Source organism: Mustela nigripes, chromosome 14 (genome assembly GCF_022355385.1).
Source record: "Mustela nigripes isolate SB6536 chromosome 14, MUSNIG.SB6536, whole genome shotgun sequence".
In the NCBI taxonomy this organism is placed as follows: Eukaryota; Metazoa; Chordata; class Mammalia; order Carnivora; family Mustelidae; genus Mustela; species Mustela nigripes.
Genome location: NC_081570.1, coordinates 54,765,873 through 54,786,095, shown reverse-complemented (window position 1 = coordinate 54,786,095; position 20,223 = coordinate 54,765,873). Strand labels below are relative to the sequence as shown.

Here is a 20,223-nt window from a genome sequence, read left to right as displayed (position 1 = left end):
GTTCCAGGGAAAGCTCCCGCCCAGAGCGCGGCCTGTTCCGGACAACAGGTGGGCAGTGGCGCCAGCAGGGCTGGGCCTCTCCTAGCCAGGCCCACTCCACTCCTCCCCGGCCAGGGCCCAGGGGCGCCCGGCTCCGGGACGGGGAGGGGGAGCTCGCTCCCTTACCTCCGCCATATTTGCCGTACTGACGGGTCACATCTCCGCGGCGGCCGCAGCTGGGTCACGGCCAGAACCCGGATGTGAGACTCGGCAACGGGACTCCAGCCGCCGCCGCCGCCGCCGCCGCCGCCGTCTCTGCTGCTCCCGCCGCCGCTGTCTCGGCGGGAACGCGCAGGAGCCGCCCGAACGCGCCCACCACACCCCACTCCGCCCCCTCGCGGCGCCCCGGCAGAGCTGGACTGGAGGGAAAAGGCCGGAACGCGCGCGCGCGCGCGCGCGGAAGGAGGGGCGCGCGCGCGCGCGGTCCCGCGGCAGCCTTCCCCGGGAGGAGCGCGGAGGGGGCGGAGTCAAGGTGGGTGTAGTGGGTGGGGGGAGGTGGGCATCTCAGGACGGGGCGCCTCCCCTGCGCTAGCGGATCCAGGACTCCAAGCTGGAGAGGGCCCTAAGGGGACCAGACAGGTCAAGGAAAAGTGCCAAAAAAGCTGCGTCCAGCGCTCACATTGCAGGGAAAAGATACGTTATATTTTACATGTAGGCCTTTTCGAAGTGCATTTGCTGGAAAACGGATGTTGCTGTGATGCAACAACGGCAACAACGCAAAGTAGCGCGCTTTAAAAGCGGCTGTCTCTTGACAAGTATCTCTCTTGGTTGATTCCCGACAGGAAATGTAAAATCCCACATCCCCAAATTTTACAGGTCAGAGCAGAGATTAAGAAAAGGGGCTGTGGATAGGTACTCTGCCATCCTCACATCTCATTTGCTTTTCCCCACACATACTTCCTGAGATGCCAGGAGCAACATAATTGTGCAACGTTTGAATTTTGCACAACTAGAGAAAATTTCAAAATGTGAGTACGAAAAAGCTGCTCTTTGATGGATCTCTGAATTGACTGCATAGAGGGAAAAGCTGCTTATGTGCAATGCCTGAAATGGCAGTAACTTGAAGATTTTAAAATACTGGCCTAGAACTGCCAATTGGCCTTGATGCCAATTCTAATGAATGCATGGCCAATGGCTACAAATAACAAACATGTTTCCTTTCCATTACTAAGGCAGAAACTGGCTAATGCAAAGGTGGTATTAAAACATGCACTAACATATTCTACTAAACCAGGAGTTTAAAAATCTTAATTTCAAAAAGACCGTTTTACCCCAAATGTTCAAGGGTTCTTAATGCAATTTAAAAAATGATCAACAAATCAACCAGTCAAATATAAAAAGTCATTCCTTCCAAATAATGCGATGCCAGCACTACAATATACTGCATAAATGTGTACATATACAATTTTTCTTTAATAATTAACTTATAATGCAGTATGGGCTGTTTTCTTAAATTATTTGTATTCCCTTAAAATTAAAGACTCTATTAAACAGTTTCTTTTTCCAAAGATTCAAAATTAACTTGAAATTCTTATGTCCAATAATTTGTGCATGAATAATTTGTGCATTTATAGGCATATGAAGTAGCTGCTAAGTGAAAGGACATTACCTGGTAATTTGACAGGAAAAGAGTCCACAGACAGTCTGTAAACCAATTAAACATAAACATCTGATGCACATTTTCTACTGAAAGAAAAGCAAGGGAAAGAAGAGAAAGGAAAACTTTAAGGTTCCCAAATCTACAAACAATTTTTTACCATTAACTGTACTGTACAGTATTTTCATTTTATTTTTTTAGAATACTTATACTATAAAAGTGTTTTTCAGGATTCCTTGGGGGATTAAATACTTTGGCATAGGGGCACAGAGTTACCCTACTGAATTACCTTAGTCCTTCAGACTCAAAATAAAAATCATTTTCTGAAAAGTCAGTTTGTGTTTATATAGTTTTGCCTTTGAGGTGCTTGATGGAAACAGCTGAAGGCAAAGAACAATTAATGTGTATAGATCTGGGGTGGTAAAGACAGAATAAGGGGCCTGGAGGTAGAAACTCAGGCTTTATAATACCATGGGGATAAAGGAGGATTGCCCATTTAACTACCAAAGCTAATATATGAAATTTAGCTAGTTCACAAAAAGAAAATCGGAAAGTGTTGCCAAAGCACAAAGTACAGGACTAACTCACTTGCTTAAACCCATTTACTCTTTGATTTTGATTAAAAAGCCGAGGACCATGGTCCTTATGCTACTGAATGAATTCTGAAATTGTCAGGAAAATCAAATCTGGCACCTATTTGACTGTGTATCCCTCTTGCTGACAAATGGCTTTCAAGTTTATTAGAATTATGTATCATTTTACTAATTTTAAGTGGAATTATCATTTGGGGAAAATATTCCCTCTACATTTTTTTCTTCCCTTTGCTAATAAATGTGAGTTCAGTGTTAAGTTCAGATATTCTAAAAATAAAGAGAAACAGCTCCAATATTTTAAGTCATTAGTAACACATTACTAATGAATTCAGTATGGTTTTATTCCCATTTTATTCTCATGATATACTGTCTTTCAAAATTTTAGAAGCCACCTTAAGGAAAGCAGCCTTTCTCAAAATCTCTTGCTTATCTCCTCAGTATCAAATATGTAAAAATTAACTATTCATTAGCCACAGAATCTTAGTGTTAGATGGGACCTTAGAGGTCTTTTAGTCAATTTCTACCTGGTCTAGGTAGGAATCCCTCACATGTCCCCACTACCAGGGTTTTCTGCCATTGCTAAAACACTCCAATGACTTACTGTCTGATGAAGAGGCTGCTCTTTCAGAAAAAAAACTGTTTGGAACATTCTCCTTTTTATTAAACCAGAATCTATCTCCTTGTTACCTCCATCCATTTCCCTGAGTTTTTCAGCATTTTGGATTAATTCAACAAATTTCTTCTTTGTATTTAAGTGCAAACAATCATTATTTATACTTGGGTTAACAAAATATAAATCTTTAATACCTACTGATACTAGAAGACTTAAAAACAAGACATGACAGAGTTAAAGGTATGAGAAAATTCACCAATACCTACCAGCTGTTTAAAATAATTAGATTATTATGTGATCTCCCAAATGGTATTCTGTTAGAACTGTGTATTTAAAGTTAAACTTAAAAGTGTGGTTAATTCCAATCCTATGTGAGGTTTGTGGCTAATGTCCCAAAACAAAACAAACAACAAAAAAAATCACTATACAAAGCCTGAATAAATGCCTCTTGAGCTCCCATTTCCCACCTAAATGCTTCCTTATTTTCAGGCAAACTAACATTAACTTTCACCACATTTAAGCTTCTCAAAACTGCTGTTATATTGGGAAGTTATTTTTAAGCAATTTACTAAATCATTAAAGTTATTAAACATTTTTACAGAGGATATAATACACACACACACACACACCCTTCAGTTACTATTTTGCTTTTAACAAAAGCATTTTAAGGTCACAATTTTACTTCAACCAGTACTTAAACTAACCGATAAATTAAAAAGTCTCATAATTTACATATACCTAAGAAATAGAACCTTTTATTCAGTACCAATACCGGACTCAAATATAAGTACTATATACCTATACTACATAAACAAAATGTTATGCAACTCAGGAACCTCTCAGAATGCTCCAAGAAAATATTTCTAACAATTTAAACTCTATACCTGTTTGAAGGAAACAGATTAATGCGTTTAAAACCCTAAAAACAAACTCTCTATCTAACCATTTTCAGAGTTCATGAGTCCCTTTTGACTATTTGGTAAACTATTTACTAAAATTTTTATTTGAAAGTGTCAACCTAAACATGATATGCAAGTAAAAACTGATAAATATCTAATTTGGTTGAAAATACCTAAATACCAAAATACCTAAAAAGGACGTTTCTGATAAATTGAGTTTACCTTTACTTTAGTAGGCAGAATGCAGGTTACAAAGCAGTAATGCATTACATTCAGAAGCCCCACATCTATGCAAGAATCAGCATCATCTTTTTGTTAGTTGGTTTTTATTATTAATGCCACCCCAAAACACTTACATAGCCTTTTGGTACTTCAAAAAACAGTTTGGATTTTTTTCATAATTTTTACATAAAGAGTTTTATCCAGTGGCCCCATTTTATCGGATTATAACAAACTGTTATTTTTAAAGTCCTAAGACTGTTGACATGTTATTTTTATCTCACCCAAACTCTGAACATTATTGGCCCATCATCAGTTCTCAAACACTGGAATATACAGCAAGAGTAATGTAATATTTGTATTACTTGAGGGAGTTTGGATTTTCCCTCCCTTAATCTCCAAGTGTGCCCCTGCCTACCAGCATCACATCCGTCTTGTCTGCACTGAACCTCAACCAGTTGGTTCTTAACCACGTCCGAAACTCAGCCAGGCACTGGGAGAATCGAGCCACCACACCATCTGGATCAAAGGAAAGAGAGCCTCAGTAGTAACGAGACCAGAGATGATGATACCACCACAAGCTCACCATGTCTCTAATTCTCAGCCTGTCTCTAGTTTTTAAAAAAGATGACCAGGAATTAGGACAAGGATCCCATGACAATTTTAGAAAAACATTAATGAGTCTTGAGACATGCAATTTGTAACCGATGGTAAAGGAATAATAACGACCCAATAAATAGGTCGCCTCCTTCCGTCCAAGATTGAAGAAGGTTCAGTCAACTCCACGTCATCTGGGCTAAACGGCCTCAGTAGACGGCCAGTCTTCTAACTGCATAAGCTTTTCTGCAAAATTAAGAGTTTTAGCGTTGGAGGAAGCTTTGGGGATAACAGGGGCGCGGAGAAAGGCAGTGACTCGCCCAAGGTCACACAGCAAACGGGGACCAGAGATGGGATCCAAGCCAGAGATCTTTCCACGAAAAGCTGCAAAAACAAGGCCATTTCGGGGGGGGGGGGTTGCGGAGGCATGTGCCCCCAGGGATCTTCCCACGGACAGGAAGGACCTCGTTCCTTCATATTAATGCCCTCTTCCAGTCTCTCTTCCCTCCCTCAGTCTCTCCGAATGGGGTCGGCTCGCCCAGGACCTCGCTCACCACCTGGACTGCGGTGCGAGCAGGAACCTCCCCAAAGGCTGGGACCGAACCCAGAGCTAAAGTGGAAAAGAGGCGGAGCCACAGGGGGATGGTCAGTTTAGCCCCACCCCGCCCGGATTCGGGGACCGACAGGAGAAAGGGGCGGGAGCGAACTGGGCGAGACGAACTCACACCGCAGCGGATTCCCGGCGCGCCGCGTAAGCCGGGGAAGATCCGCGCCGCCGCCACCGCCAAAGCAAAAGACCGAGCTGGGACGGGGGGGACGCCGTGCAGGGCGGCTGCGCATGCGCCTTGGGGGGCCGGCGCTCTCCGGGAGGGGAAGCCAGCCGGGCGCGTTCTCTTGCAGCCCCTCCCCGGAAGTTAAGGGTCTTCCGGGCGGTACTCTGCCATGGGGGAGGGGAAGGAGAGAAAGGGGACCCGGGACACTTTAGGAGCCCCTCATCCCAATCAGGACCAGGAGAGGAGGGATGGCTTATGGAGGCTGCACTTACAGCCGCTGCCGCTGCTGCCGCCGCCACCTTCACTGCTGCCGCCACCGCCTGAAGAAGCCCCATCCATCCGCCTGCAGCCGGGGAGACTCAGAACCTGGGAGGGGCCTGGGGCCCGGGCCGCCCGCCTCCTTTTTCTAGTCGTCGTCCGGAGCTTCCTCTTGCTCCACCAACCCTCTGCCCTCCCCTCCGCCTCCGCCCTCCTCCTCGGTCTCCAGCCGCCAGCCAACCGCGCGGCCGCTTGTTGAGCCGGGTCTCCTCTGTCTCCATGACGCCCGGCAAACATTCCCGAGCCTCAGCCGGAACCGCTAACGCCGGGGGCTGGGGTACCGGTACTCCAGAAGCAGCTAGGGAAGGGGGTGGCCGACCACTCCACAGCCTGTCGCCACCATGCCCGTCTCTCCAGTAAACAGCCGCAAGCAGCAGAACCTCTGGTTGTAAGTTCGGCGCTAAAACCTTAGTCCATCCTCCTGGGTCCCGGAGGGAGCCCTTTTAGATCCTGTCTCTTTCTGCGTCTCGGTTCAGCCAGCCTTCGAAGCACTCATGCGGCAGTGTCCCCTAACTTGACCTAGTACAGACTGTTTGAACCCTCAACTGCTGTGTTTGCTCTCCGGGAACAAACTGCTTTGTTGAGAGCCTCCTTTACACTCCTGGAGTTGTTAGCCGCGAAATGCTGGTTGCCCCTTTGAATTTTCAGGTTCAGTGAACCACTAAAGTTTTCTCATTCATCCACTCTCCCACAGTTCCAGAGAACTTTTGTTCTCTTATCAGACAGAGCTTCAACGTCTCTCCTCCAGTCTCCCTCCGAGCTAATCTTTCTTTAACAGAAATTGTTGAAAATTCTTGGGAGAGAAATTTACATTCTTTTTTTTTTACATTTTTTTTTAAGATTTTATTTATTTATTTGACAGAAATCACAAGTAGATGGAGAGGCAGGCAGAGAGAGGGGGAAGCAGCCTCCCTGCTGAGCACAGAGCCCGCTGCGGGACTCGATCCCAGGACTCTGAGATCATGACCTGAGCCGAAGGCAGCGGCTTAACCCACTGAGCCACCCAGGCGCCCTACATTCTTTCTTGAATATGGTTTTCAGTGTCTTTTTTCCATCCTACCACTCCACCAAAATAGTTTTTGTGAAGGTCAGCAAAAGGCATCCATCGAAATGCAATGGCTGTTCTTCTTAACCCTTCAACCTCTCCAGTTTTAAATCACTTCATTTGGTTTCGGGACACCTCCTCCCTAGTTCTCTCCTTGTTCTATGGCTCCTTCTTTTCACAGTACTTTGCTGGTATCTTTTCTTTCCCGTATCTAAATATTGGAGTGTTGCTGAGGTCAGTCTTTAAACCCCTTTCCTTCACTATTGTCTTATGCCTTTAAAAATCACCTATACACTGATGATTCACAAGTTTATATCTCTAGCCAGCTCCTCTTCCAAAAACCAGACATTAAGAAAATCAACATCTTCACTTAAAAAAGAAATCAACATCTGCACTTAGAAGTTAATAGGCATCTCAAAATTCATATGCAAAACTAAATTTCCCCCTCTTATCTGCTCTGCAGTCTTTGCCATTTCAGTAAATGACAATTTCTGCTCTTCCAGTTACTGAGTAAAAAAAAACCTTGCTGTTTCCCCTGACTTCTCTAATGCCCCACTCCGTCAGCAGATTCTATCATTTCTTTCTGGAAAAAAATGGTCTTACAGCCTACACGTGGTAGTCACTGTGCTTTTCTCAAAACCCTTCAGTTTTTTAACCATTTCTCTGAGTAAAATTTCACATCACTACAGAGTCTTACAGGGTCTCACCTTGGACCTTTCCCCTTTGGCTGATTGTTCTACAACAATATCAGGCACATTATTTTTCCCATTTTAAGGCCTATGCACTTGCTCTTCTTTGGAACACTGTTCCCCCAGATAGTGTCATGACTCATTTATTTCCTTCAGATGTCATCTTATCAAAAAGTCCTCTAACCACCCCCCATAAAATAATAATAATACTTTTAATTCCTAGCATTCCCAGTTGCCCAACCTTTGTTTAAACTTACCCATAAAACTTATCCCTACCTGGTATATAATGTACTTGTTCATCACTGTGTCTTCACCCAAACTATGATACTCCATGGGGCAGACATTTTTGTTTTGTTCAGTGCTATTGTCTTGAATGAAGAAGGCACTCAATATTTGCTGACCTGTGAATGAATAATGTAGTTCAGTATTCTTGGTTACTGGGCATCCTGTGGGTTTTTGTTTTTATTTGCAGGTATAGAAATCTCAAAGTAAAATTAAGTTGAATTCATGAATTCTCTTGGGAGTTTCTTAAATAATGACAAATTCATAAGAGATTACCCATTAAGGAAAGAATCAGATGGGAGATAAGAAGTGGTATAACCTTCATGTTTTGAGATAGCCATGTTATCCAGTTAAAGCAAAACTTCACAGACTTCAACGTTTACAACCATTGATTTGACCTAATATGTTATTTCTCATCTTCCTCCTTTTAAGACTTAATGCTGTTTTCAGAAAGGATCTCATAAAACATGTACTTATCAATTTTCCACTTTTTCCAATTTTACCTGTATTAGGTCTTTCCCATTAGCTTAATACTCTTTCATTGTGGTAAAAACAAACACTCTTTCTTCAATGCTTTTATCCCACTTCTTTGTCCAGTTCATCTATTATACTTACTTACATGTTCATTCATTTCCTTTTGATTCTTTCTTAGGGTTTTCATGTTATCTATCCACTTTTTCCCATTAGAGTCCTTACTGTATTAATCATAATTATTTTAATCCTAATCTTGACAATTTCAAAATTTCTGCCGTCTTAGTCTGCACTAATGCTTGCTTTGTTTCTTCAGACTATTTTTTGCCCTTTGATATGTTTGTAATTTTTTTGTTGAAAGCTGAACATGTTGCATCAGGTAATATGAACTGGTTAAGTAAACCTTTAGTGTGAGGTTTTATGTTTATCTGGCGAGGAATTAGTCTGTGTTTGCTGTAGCAGTAGGCTTATGAGGCTTCAATTTCCTTTAGTGTCCTTGTTTTTGTCTCTCTTTTTAGGTTCCCCTAGAGACTTCTTCATGGAGTCTGAACCTTGTAGTTCTTCCCATTTCAATCCCCTATTGTACAGGAGACCTGTTGGTGTGGTGGTAATATGTTGAGAGAAGAAGAAATGTTCTGTAATCCTGTAATTAGTCTTTCAATGGGCCTCTGACCCTGGGCGGTGACCTTCATAAGTGTTTCTCAGATTTTTTTCCTCAGGTGAAACAAGGAGTCTAGAGGGACTTAGAATTGTGTATTTTTCTACCCACATGTTGGTTAGGCTCTGCCAAAATAGTTTTCCTTGAGGGTAGACCTTTGTTAAGAAAAACTGAACATTCTGGGTATATTTTACAATGGTCATGTCCTATCTCCCTGAATTATAAGGGTGTTTTTTCTCTGATCTTCTTCCTGAGAGCCTGATGGGTGTCATGGTAGGCCTCTGTGAGGCTGGACCCTTGAGAGTTTTTATCTTTCAAATTAGTTTACACTTAGTCTCCAGCAATGAGTCAATTACCTTTACGTTTTCCTACCATTCCCTGGTCCCAGTAAGTTGTGATCCTCTGTTTTCTCCTGCTTGTCCAAATTTCTGGCCAGTAGTTTGTCTATAAATTGATCTGATGGATCTAAAAAGACCTGTTGCTTTTCAGTTTGCTAAGCCTTTTTCTTGTGATAAAAATAAGATTAGTGACTTTTGTGGTCTGTACATGTTGGCGCAGAAACGTCCATGTTCACTCTTTAACCCTTGCAGTCTGTTGCCTCTATTTCTGTATAGAAATTCAAAGGTCAGTAACGAGTGACCGAAAGATTTCAAAAGTCACCACATTCAGTGGGCTTTCTTAACTTTTCTACCTCTGCAGCATTTGACAATATTGATCTTCCCCTCCTTAACCCAAACTTTACTGGTTCACTTATTACTGGTTTAAATGCCTCTTTTCTGATTTCTTTTACTATCTCGTTTCTTCCTTTAGCTCTATTACCTTCTTTTTGTGACTTTAGGTTTTTATTTTGGGACTATGTTCATTTATTTTCATCTCTGTGCAAAAATTCTCAAATCTGAATCTCCAGCTCTCACTTCTCTTCCTTGAAATTCACTTTACTCTTGCATTGTCAACTGCCACCAGACAGCTCCACCAAGATATCGCTGATATATGAACATATCTACAATTTAACATCTTACTTCTAACGTTAGTTAAAAGTAAAGACTAATTTAATCATCACCTTAACTCTGAGTTACATATTATTATCAACATTAATGTACAAATAGATTAATAGCCTGAGAGTTATTGGACGAGTTTGAGCATTTAAATTGACCTTTGAGTTTAAGCTTTCCTACTTGTTAAATATGACTATTAAGTATCTTACAAGTTATTATAAGAATTGAATTAGAAAATATAGGTGGAAGTTCTTTGAAATATAAGATTTAAGTGGTATTGTTATTATCTATTACCAAGTCCTATTAGTTCTATATCTGCTGTGTTTTTTAAGGTATTTGAGATTTGTTTTATAGACATGGAAATAACTCTTTTGAGGGAAGAAGCTTTTTTAAACACTCGGATCCATAGAAACAGGAGGCATGGCAAGCTGCACTAGGTCACCTGGGAAAGCACAAGGGTCAGTCAGGAGGTGGAATAAGGAGAGAAACATGGGCAAGAACCTTTATTGTGGTTTCCGTGGGAGGAACAGACAAAGCCGAATAAGCAGTAGAATTGACTCATTTGTATAATTTCAAAAGGCTCTGGTCCAGGAACTATCTCTAGCTGTCTGGTTCCTGTGCAAGGGTGATTAGGGCAGGGGGATAGTGGCTCAGAAAGTGAGATCTCTGAGAGAGCCGGATAAAAGGAGTTTGTTAAGGGTTTAGGCTCTGGATTGGTTGGTTTGCAAACGAAAGGGTGCTGGCCCATGAGTCCCTTACTATGTATTGGAATTGATTAGCCTTTGGAGGACAGTCCTTCCAGGGTCAGCAAGTTCTTTGATGTCAAAGCATCAAAATGCAAAAAATAAACAAACATCTGAACACAGGTGTTGTTGTATTTGTTTTATTTCTACATCTGCCACCCATGTTAAGCCTTGATTACTTCTCATCTGAACTATTCTGATAGCATCTAACCTATGGTCTTACTTCTAGAATGTTTCTGCATACAGCTAAATTTTTCTGAAGCATAATTCAGATCACTTTACTCTTTTGCTTCTTTTGAGGCAAATAAAATTTTGTGCTTCCATTATAATCATGTACATGTTTAATCTCTTATGAGACTATGAGCTCCTTAGGGCTCATATCTGATTCATATTGTATCCCTGCCAGTGTGTAGCACAGGGCCTTATGTACAGTGTTTTATAAATAACTCGAATGAATGGAAGAAATTTGTTTGGTTTACATTGGAATTACTGTCATCCCACTAAAATAAGAAGGGACTAAGGCAGAAACTTTTACAAACCACACCTAATTTTCATTTGGTGATTATTTATTTCATGGTGCGATTTCTGTATGTACAGCATGTTTTTAATGTCATTTGCCCCTGTTTTCATGGAAGTGATTATCAGGAGTTCTTTCTATAGGTATGCCTTGTATTTTTGAGTTACTGCCCTAGAAATGAAGAGACAGGAGTCAAAACAAATTAGGTCCTTGCTTTGGGAACCTCAAGACTGTACATACAGCTCTGCATGACCACTTGTATGATGACTGTTTTCAGGTATAGTGATTTTCAAAGTGGTTACCTCCTGAAACCTCAAAGTGGTTCCCTTCTCTAATTTACCTCTTTTGAAAACATGTTTTCTACTATAGTTAGAGATGTACCATAAATTTCTCATATAATTGACTACAGGCACTTCTTTCAATTTCTTTCAAAAAGTGGTCTATATTTTCTGATTTTCTGCTCTGACAGAGTGCTAAAAGCTGGAGCTGTAACTGTGGACATGATAAACAGTTCCTTCCCATAAAACTTAACAGTACGAACATGTGGGGGAGTTCACTGATAATGCTGTCTTATGAGATCCCAGTAACTACCTAATTGATAAATGTAACATCATTCACTAATTCATTTCTATTTGGGTCCTATAGAGAGTAAAAAAGGAAGAACTGGTTTATGAGTAAATGTGGTATTCATTATGCATCTATTCAATTTGGGATGTCCTATAGATATTTAGCTGGAGCCACCCAGTAGGCTGGTAAAAATCTGAGTATGAAGATTGTATATTTTGAGTTAGATATAATGATTTAGGGATTATTTATTCAACAAATATTCATTAAGCAGCTACTGTGTGTTTAGTACTACTGTAGGCATTGGGGGTACAGCCCAGAACAGCCCCAAATCCTTATCCTCAAGGAACTTAAGTTCTAGTTAGGGAGAGACAACTAATGCATAAGATATTTAAGTAAAAGATGCATTTGGTTATTTGTAAGTCTTAATGAGAAAAATAAAACGAGGGCTTATGAAATATTGAGAGGAGTATTTGACATTTTAGATAAGGGAGCCAGAGAAGGCCACACTAAGAAAGTGGTTTTATGTAAAGACCTGAAGAAAGGATGCCAAACATGTACATTTATTGGGAAGAAGAGCATTTCAGGCAAAGGGAAGAGCAAAGGCAAACTATGATAGAGAAATACACCTGGCAATATCAAGGATTGCCAGTGTGACGAGAGCAAAATATACAAGGGAAAGAGTATTGAACATGAAGTCAAAGATCTAACAATGTGTGTAGAACTTTTTAGGTTGTAGTAAAGACTTAGGCTTTTCCTATGAATGAGATAATAAACAAATGGAGGATTTTAAGCAGAGTAGAGTGATATGATCTAACTTACGTTTTACAAGATCACTCTTGGCTGCCATGTGGAGCAGATTTTAGGGGGTTGGGGTTAAGCAAGAAGCGATAGAAACCTGCTGCAACAATCCAAGAGAGATAGAATAGTTATTTGTACCAGCATGGTAGCAACAAGGTTGATAACAAAATGGTTGCATTCAGGATATATTTTGAAGTATTCTCACCCAAGCAACTGAAAGAATTGCATTACCTTTAACAACAATGGGGGAAGACTGCAAGAGGTCTTGTAAGTTTGCTGAACGAGGTAAGGGGGAAATTATCAGGAGCTCAGTTTTGGACATGCTAATTTGAGTCAGAAATGTCAAGTAGTCAGGTGGGTATGTGGGTCTAGGGTTCAGAGGAAGGATATAGTTAGAGTCATATAGATGGTATTTAAATCATATAGATGGTATTTAAATCATGAACTCATTGGATGAGTTCACCTAGGCTCTGAGTGTAGACAGATACAGGAAGAAGTCCCAAGGATGAACACTGCAGAAAAAGTAAGAGGAAAACCAGGTAAGGAAAGTGTCCTACAATTAAAGTTTAAAAAACAAGCCAAAGAAAAAAGGAGCACCTGGGTGAATTCTGCTGATAAATAAAATGAGAACCTTGGTGATTAATATTGCAGCAATGACTGGTCCTTGGTAAGAATTCTTTTGGTGGAATGATAAGGGCTAAAACTTGACTGGATCAGGCTCAAGGGAGTATATGCAAAGGGAAATTAAAAATGATAAATACAGTTCTTTCGAAGGAGTTGCTATAGTTGTTTTTTCTCCAGCTTCATTCATCTGTACAGGTTGAATTAAAATATAGCATATTCTTGGGGCGCCTGGGTGGCTCAGTGGGTTAAAGCTTCTGCCTTCGGCTCAGGTCATGATCCCAGGGTCCTAGGATCGAGCCCCGCTTTGGGCTTTCTGCTCAGCAGAGAGCCTGCTTCCCGCCCCCCTCTCTGCCTGCCTCTCTGCCTACTTGTGATCTCTGTCTGTCAAATAAATAAAATCTTTTAAAAAAAAAATATAGCATATTCATAGAAAATTTGAAGAATGGTAGGGTCAACAGAACAGGAGATGACTGCCATTGAAAAAAATCATCTATTACTCATAGTTTCCAAGAGGAGAGGGCAGGCAATGCCACAGCAGGCTTCATGGGGAAGCACTGGGGTCAACCATCAGGCAGAAGGAGAGGGAGGAACTGTGGGCCTTTTTTGTGGTTTTGGTGGGAAAGTACAGGTCAGGCATGGCAAGCAGGCTTAAGATTGACTAGTTTGAGTAATTTCAGTGGGTTCTGGAACTTAGGGGCCATCCTTAATTGTCTGGTACCTGATTATAGGGTGATGAGGGAAGGTATATAGTGGGCCAGAGTGTGAGGGCCTGACAAGGGAGGCAGTGGAGATAGACTGGTTTGCATTGGGAAATTGTGCCCCTGGGAGGGGAAGGGGTAACAAGGGAGGCAGGAAACCAAGGCACAATGACTTGAGCATATCAATTTGTCCAGAATAAGACCTATTGGGCCTAAACTTGTGTGGCAAATGGTAAAGCACCAAGATTACAGAAGATAGAAATGTGGTTAATATACAGGTGTAGGCTCAAAGTAAGAAGATAATTGGAATTGATCAAAGTTTTGGTTTTGCCAGCAAGTACAGTGAATTTGAAAAAGGAAGAGGAGGCTGAGAGTGTAAGTAAGGTTTATAATACAGGCATACCTCATTTTATTGCACTTCTCATAGTGGCACTTTATTTATACTGTGTTTTATACAAATTGAAGGTTGTGGCAACCCTGTGTCCAGTTAGTCTATTGGCACCATTTTTCTAGCAGCATTTGCTCACTTCATGGCTATGTTACATTTTGGTAATTCTTGCAATATTTCAAACATTTTTATTACTATATTTGTTATAGTGAACTGTGCTCAATGATTGTGGCTCACTGAAAGCTCAGATGATGATTAGCATTTTTTAGCAATAAAGTACTTTTTAATTAAGGTATGTACATTGTGGTTTTAGATATAATGCTATTACACATTTAATAGAATACAGTATAGTGTAAACACAATTTTATATGCACCGGGAAACCAAAACATTTATGTAACTCACCTTATTGTGATATTTGCTTTGTTGTGGTAGTCGAGAACTGAATTTGGAATATCTCCAACATATGCCTAATTAACTATTACATTTATTAACCTTATGTGCAGGAGAAAAGAGATTGCATGAGAGGGGTGGGTGAAGCAGTAAACATTATAGAGTCAAGGGTTTGAAGGTGATAATGGAGTTGAAGGGAATTAAATATAGTTGTCTGAAATTGGGTATTAAGAGGGTATAGGGGCACCTCGGTGGCTCAATCAGTTAATCATCCAACTCTTGATTTTGGCTGGGGTTATGATCTCAGGGTTTTAAGATTGAGCCCCGCCTTAGCTCTGTGCTGATCATGGAGCCTGCTTAAGATTCTCCCTCTCCGGGCACCTGGGTGGCCCAGTGGGTTAAGCCACTGCCTTTGGTTCAGTTCATGATCCCAGGGTCCTGGGATCAAGTCCCGCTTTGGGCTCTCTGCTCAGCAGGGAGCCTGCTTCCCCCTCTCTCTCTCTCTGCCTGCCTCTCTGCTTGTTTGTGATCTCTCTTTCTGTCAAATAAATAAATAAAAATATATATATATATAAAAATTCTCCCTCTCCACAGGAGCTTGCATGCGTTCTCTCTCTCTCTCTCTCTCTTTCTCTTTCTCTTATGTCTGTGAGAAAGGTTCAAGTTGCCAAGAAGCCATAGTATTAGAAAGATTACATTCATGGATATTGAAATACTCAGGAATTATGCCAGTAGTATTCAAGACAGAGAGAGGATATCAGTAATTAAGGATATAAAATCTAATAGGGAATGGGAGAAAGGAGGTGGTGGTGATTATGGTAGACTGCCATAAAAAAGTGGAATATAAGTGGTCATTGAAACCATGAGTTCTGTTACATTTACTCAGGGATAGTGTGTTCTGTGTGTGTGGAGAGAGAGAGAGAGAGAACAAACCAGTAACTGAGGTTTGAGCCTAAGTGTAATCTTCAAAAGAGGAAACTAATAAAGGAAAAATAGAATGGGAAGACTAGCTTTTGTAAGGATAGGAGGGCAAAAGGTCAAGGAGACAGAAAATACAAATTGAAGGTAATGGTAAGAGAGTGATTCAATTGATGAATTGTGGATTCTAGATTAAAGAGAGGAAGAAGAGAAAACTAAAAGGTACTAATTAGTAGAAAATGGAAGGATCAGGTGGCTAGATGTCCCAAAGAGGTTGAAGAATAAGAGATAGTGGTGTCACAGAAGAGGGAAGGGTCAACTGTCAGATGCTCCAAAGATAAATACTGAAAAGAGTCCCTCAGATTTGACAAGGTGAAGGACCAGGTGATTTTAAGGAAAGTAGTGTCTCTGCAGCAGAGGAGAGGGAGTACTAGACTGTTGTGAATTACGGAGTAAATAAGAGGGATAAGGAAGTAGTAGTATTGACTAAAGAGTTAGAACATGAAAGGAAGGGTAGATAAAGTAACACACAGAGGAAGACATAACTAAAGGAAGGATTTCTAAGTTGAGGGGATGACTGGAGCATAATTATATGCTCAAGGAAATAATATATAGCAGATAGAAAATTACTGATGGACAAAAGTCCCTAAGAAAGTAGTACTGAACAAGTTTCAGAACAGAAGTAGAAAGATTAGCCTTAGTTAGCAATGGCAACTCTTTTACTGAAAGAAGAAAGAAAGATAAATTTAGATGAGTTTGTAGGATTTTGATGTAGATTTTAGATGAGTTTATAGAAAAATGTAATGACAACGGAGAAGTAATTTAAGGAGTTTTTACCTGATTGATCTTATTTTCTTAGAGATGTTGAAGATAAAGTCATTTAGACATTGTAGGAAGGAGGAGAGGGTAAAATACTTTCAAGGAATATAAATTTGGAATGCCACATGAATGGAATTCATTTATTTAAAAAATGCTTTTTTAGTGACCACACTATACTGGGTACTGTTGTGGGTTCTAGGAATATAGCAATTAACAAGACAAATTTCTTTTTTTTTAGATTTTGTTTATTTATTTGACAGATAGAGACCACAAGTAGGCAGAGAGGAAGGCAGAGAAAGAGAGAGAGAGAGAGAGGAGGAAGCAGATTCCCTGCTGAGCAGAGACCGATGCAGGGCTCAATCCCAGGACCCTGGGATCATGACCTGAGCTGAAGGCAGAGGCTTAACCCACTGAGCCACCCAGGCACCCAACAAGACAAATTTCTTGTCCTGAAGATTTTTATATTCTAGTAAAGGAGTGATCAACAGGAAAAAGCATCCAGTTGTAATAAATGCTATGAAGAAAAATAAAATATGAAAAGTGGATAGATGGTTGTCATTTAAAAATATTTCATTCTTGTCTGATCTTTTATGATTTGAAAAGTAAAAGTATCATTTAAAATGTTTTCTTTGGGGGTCTGGGGCGCCTAGCTGGCTCAGTCAGTAGAGCACATGATTCTTAATCACAGAGTCATGGTTAAGCCCCATGTTAGGTGTAGAGCCTACTTAAAATAAAAATCAAAATTAATAAAAAAAATAAAATATTTGCTTTGGAAATAGATTTACTTTTTATAATCTGAGGGAAGATCATACTTTTTTAAATAGAAATTCATAATACAATCAGAGTACTAGAACTCTGATAAGGAATGATAAGGTAGGTTTTTGTAGAGTATACAAAAGTAAAATCATTTTTTCTTCCAGTATGCAAACATTTTTATTTTATCTTCTCTTCTTTTTAAAAATTATTATGCAATTGTTTAGACAGGAGCACAATATTCTTTCCAGGTTTTATTACTCATGCTTCATTCTGCCTATGTAGCTATACTATACACTGACTTATGTTTACTATGTGCCAGGGACTTCCTAACCATAATGTACAAATTATTCCATTTAATCCTCATAATAATCCATGAATAAGGCATTATTTAATATCCCCATCTTACAAATAAGGAAACTAAGACCCAGAGAAATCCGTTTAGACGTTGGATTAGACTGCCTGACTTCAAATTTCAACTCTAGGAGGAATATTTCCCTCTTATGCCTCTGTGATTTTATATAAAATGATATTTATAGCAGCCTCTTAAGGGTTGTGAGAAAAAAGTGACATAATGCAGGTAAACATTCTAGAACTCTGCTTATACATGATGAACTCTCAAGTAGCTATTATTATTTCTTGTTTATATGTTCAGATTGTTTCCATGTTTCTAAATGAAAGTCTGTTTTTTTCTTGTTGGTAAGTTTTCCTTCAGTCATGGATCCTTTGTATTATGTTCTCTTTTCCTGATAAAGGAGCGTTGGCCCACAGCCAAAGAAATCTATTAGCTTTACTAACACAGTAAAAGGAGGGCAAACAAAAGGATATCTTGGTGCAAACCAAAGCAGAATGGCAATGTCAAAAACCTTGATGGTTCTACCTGAGATAAAAACAGAAAAAATGAATATACCTACTGTAAAGACACCCATACAGGTAATATTCTTTTTTTTTTTTAAGATTTTATTTATTTGACAGGCAGAGATCACAAGTAGGCAGAGAGGCAGGCAGAGAGGGGGGCGGGAAGCAGGCTCCCTGCTGAGCAGAGAGCCCGATGTGGGTCTCGATCCCATGGCCCTGGGACCATGACCTGAGCCGAAGGCGGAGGCTTTAACCCACTGAGCCACCCACGTGCCCCAGGTAAAATTCTTTAGAATTCTGAGTTTATTTAAAAATGGCACCATAGAGAACTTAACTGAAATGTTAAAGGTGGAAAATATACTGCTTTGAAATAACTAACTCACTTCTAATATTGATATATTGATTTTGTTAGTCTTCACCATCTAACATATCTTACAGCATAATATTTGCTGTTGGCTCCTATAATTCATTACTAATAATGAGAACATTGGAGTGGAGTGAGGAAAGTCTGCTCATGACCTTAAGAACTGGTAGTAATAATAGGTAACCTAGCTATAATATAGATAGTAAGGCTAATGTCCATTCTCCTTTGCAATATACTCTAGAAAATATGGTAAAATAAATTGTCACAAAATTAGTTATCTCATTAGAAAACTAAGAATTGAATTTTTAAAACCTTTACTCATAATATATATACAGACAAGTATGTAATATATAAATCTGAATGGGCTAGGCAATGATACTTCTAGATATGACACAAAAAAACACAGTCCATTAAAGATAAAATTGGTAAATCAGACTCCCTCAAAATGAAAGCTGCTTCTGGTCTTTGAAAGACATTGCTAAAAGAATGAAAAAAGAAGCCATACAGTGGGAAAAATTATTTATAAAGCATATATCTGATAAAGTACTTGTATCCAAAATATATAAATAATTCTCAAAACAATACTAAAACAACCTAATTTTTAAAACAAGCAAAACATTTTTTAAAGATTTGTTTTTATTTACTAGAGAAAGAGTGAGGGAGAGAATGAGCACAGAGGGAGAAGCACACTCCCTGCTGAGGAGAGTCACCCCCTGCCCCCCGCCCCAACTCTAGTCTCAATCCCAGGACCCTGAGATCATGGCCTGAGCTGAAGGCAGACACTTAATAACTGAGCCACCCAGACACCCCATGAGCAAAACATTTGAACAAATACTTCATCAAAGTACATATATAGATAGCAAATGAGCACATGATCAGCATTAGTTATTAGGGAAATGCAAATTGAAACCGAGATCCTGCTGAACACCTATTAGAATGACTAAAATTAGTAAGACTGATCATACCAAATGTGGACAAGTATGTGGAGGGATCAGAATTTTCATACACTGCTGGTAGGAATGGAAAATGAAAAACCATTTGGCATTTTATTCAGTGTTAAATATATATCTACTATACTATCCAGCCATTCCACTTCTAGGTATCTACTGAAGAGAAAATAAATTGGGGCTCCTGGGTGGTTCAGTCAATTAAGCGTCTGCCTTTGGCTCAGTTCATAATCCTAGGGTCCTGGGATTGAGTCCTGTGTCAGGCTCCCTGCTCAGTGGGGAGGGTGCTTTTTCCTCTGCCTCCTGCTCCCCCTTCTTGTACTTCCTCTCTCCATCTCTGGGAAATAAATAAAATCTTTAAAAAAAATAATAAAAGAGAAAAGAAAGTATATGTTTATATAAAAACTAGTAAACAAATGTTGATAGCATCTTTATTTATAATAGCCAAAAAATGAAAACAAGCTAATATAATTTTAATAAATGAATGTTATGTATTTGCAAACATATTACATGTACCATTATCTCAGGCAGCTATAACAAAGTACTTTTGGCTGGATGGTTTATAAACAAATTTACTTCTCAGAGTTCTAGGACTAGAAGCCCAGGATTAGAATGCCAACATGGTTGGGTTCTGGTGAGGACCCTTTTCCAGGTTGCAGATTGCTATATTCTCAATGTATCCTGAATATATTCCCAATGTATCACATGGTGGAAAGACATTTAGCTAACTCTCTGGCCTCTTCTCAGAAGGGTTCTCACTAATCCCATTTATGAGATCTCCACCTTCACAACCTAATTACTGTTCAAAAGTTCTACTGTCCAGTACCATCACATTGGAATTAGGGAGCCAACATGAATTTGGGGTGTACAAAACATCCAGTCCATAACAATCATATAGTGTATGCATTTTATGTATTATGTGTATGTTATGCGTACATACAACACAAATATATCATATGGTATTACAATGTGTAGAAGGGATAGTGAGAGCATCATGACCAACTGCAGATAATGCATGCAAGTTTGCTCCAACATTTAAACATCAATAGT

The 20,223-nt window shown here is 39.8% G+C and overlaps 2 protein-coding genes across 13 annotated transcripts in view; one reads left to right on the top strand and one right to left on the bottom strand.

Annotated features, from left to right (window-relative positions):
- Positions 1-5,785, bottom strand: part of MIER1 (MIER1 transcriptional regulator) — a 59,280-nt gene extending 53,495 nt beyond the window's left edge. For 2 of the 12 annotated variants that reach the window (XM_059375060.1, XM_059375062.1), the window contains exons 1-3: positions 5,285-5,359; positions 4,379-4,479; positions 1,649-1,725 (exon numbers count right to left, since the gene is read on the bottom strand). In XM_059375060.1, the coding sequence (XP_059231043.1) occupies positions 1,649-1,719 (71 nt within the window). In that variant the 5' untranslated portion in view covers positions 1,720-1,725; positions 4,379-4,479; positions 5,285-5,359. Of the gene's footprint in view, positions 1-165; positions 363-1,648; positions 1,726-4,378; positions 4,480-5,282; positions 5,495-5,602 lie in introns of those variants that run through there. The other 10 variants (XM_059375059.1, XM_059375054.1, XM_059375056.1 and 7 more) reach the window with 10 other exon arrangements.
- Positions 5,786-5,888: 103 nt separating this feature from the next.
- The window catches only part of DNAI4 (dynein axonemal intermediate chain 4), an 82,303-nt gene continuing 67,968 nt past the window's right edge, over positions 5,889-20,223 (top strand). The window contains exons 1-2 of the mRNA XM_059375053.1: positions 5,889-6,036; positions 17,760-17,937. Of these exons, the coding sequence (XP_059231036.1) occupies positions 5,990-6,036; positions 17,760-17,937 (225 nt within the window). The 5' untranslated portion in view covers positions 5,889-5,989. The remainder of the gene's footprint in view (positions 6,037-17,759; positions 17,938-20,223) is intronic.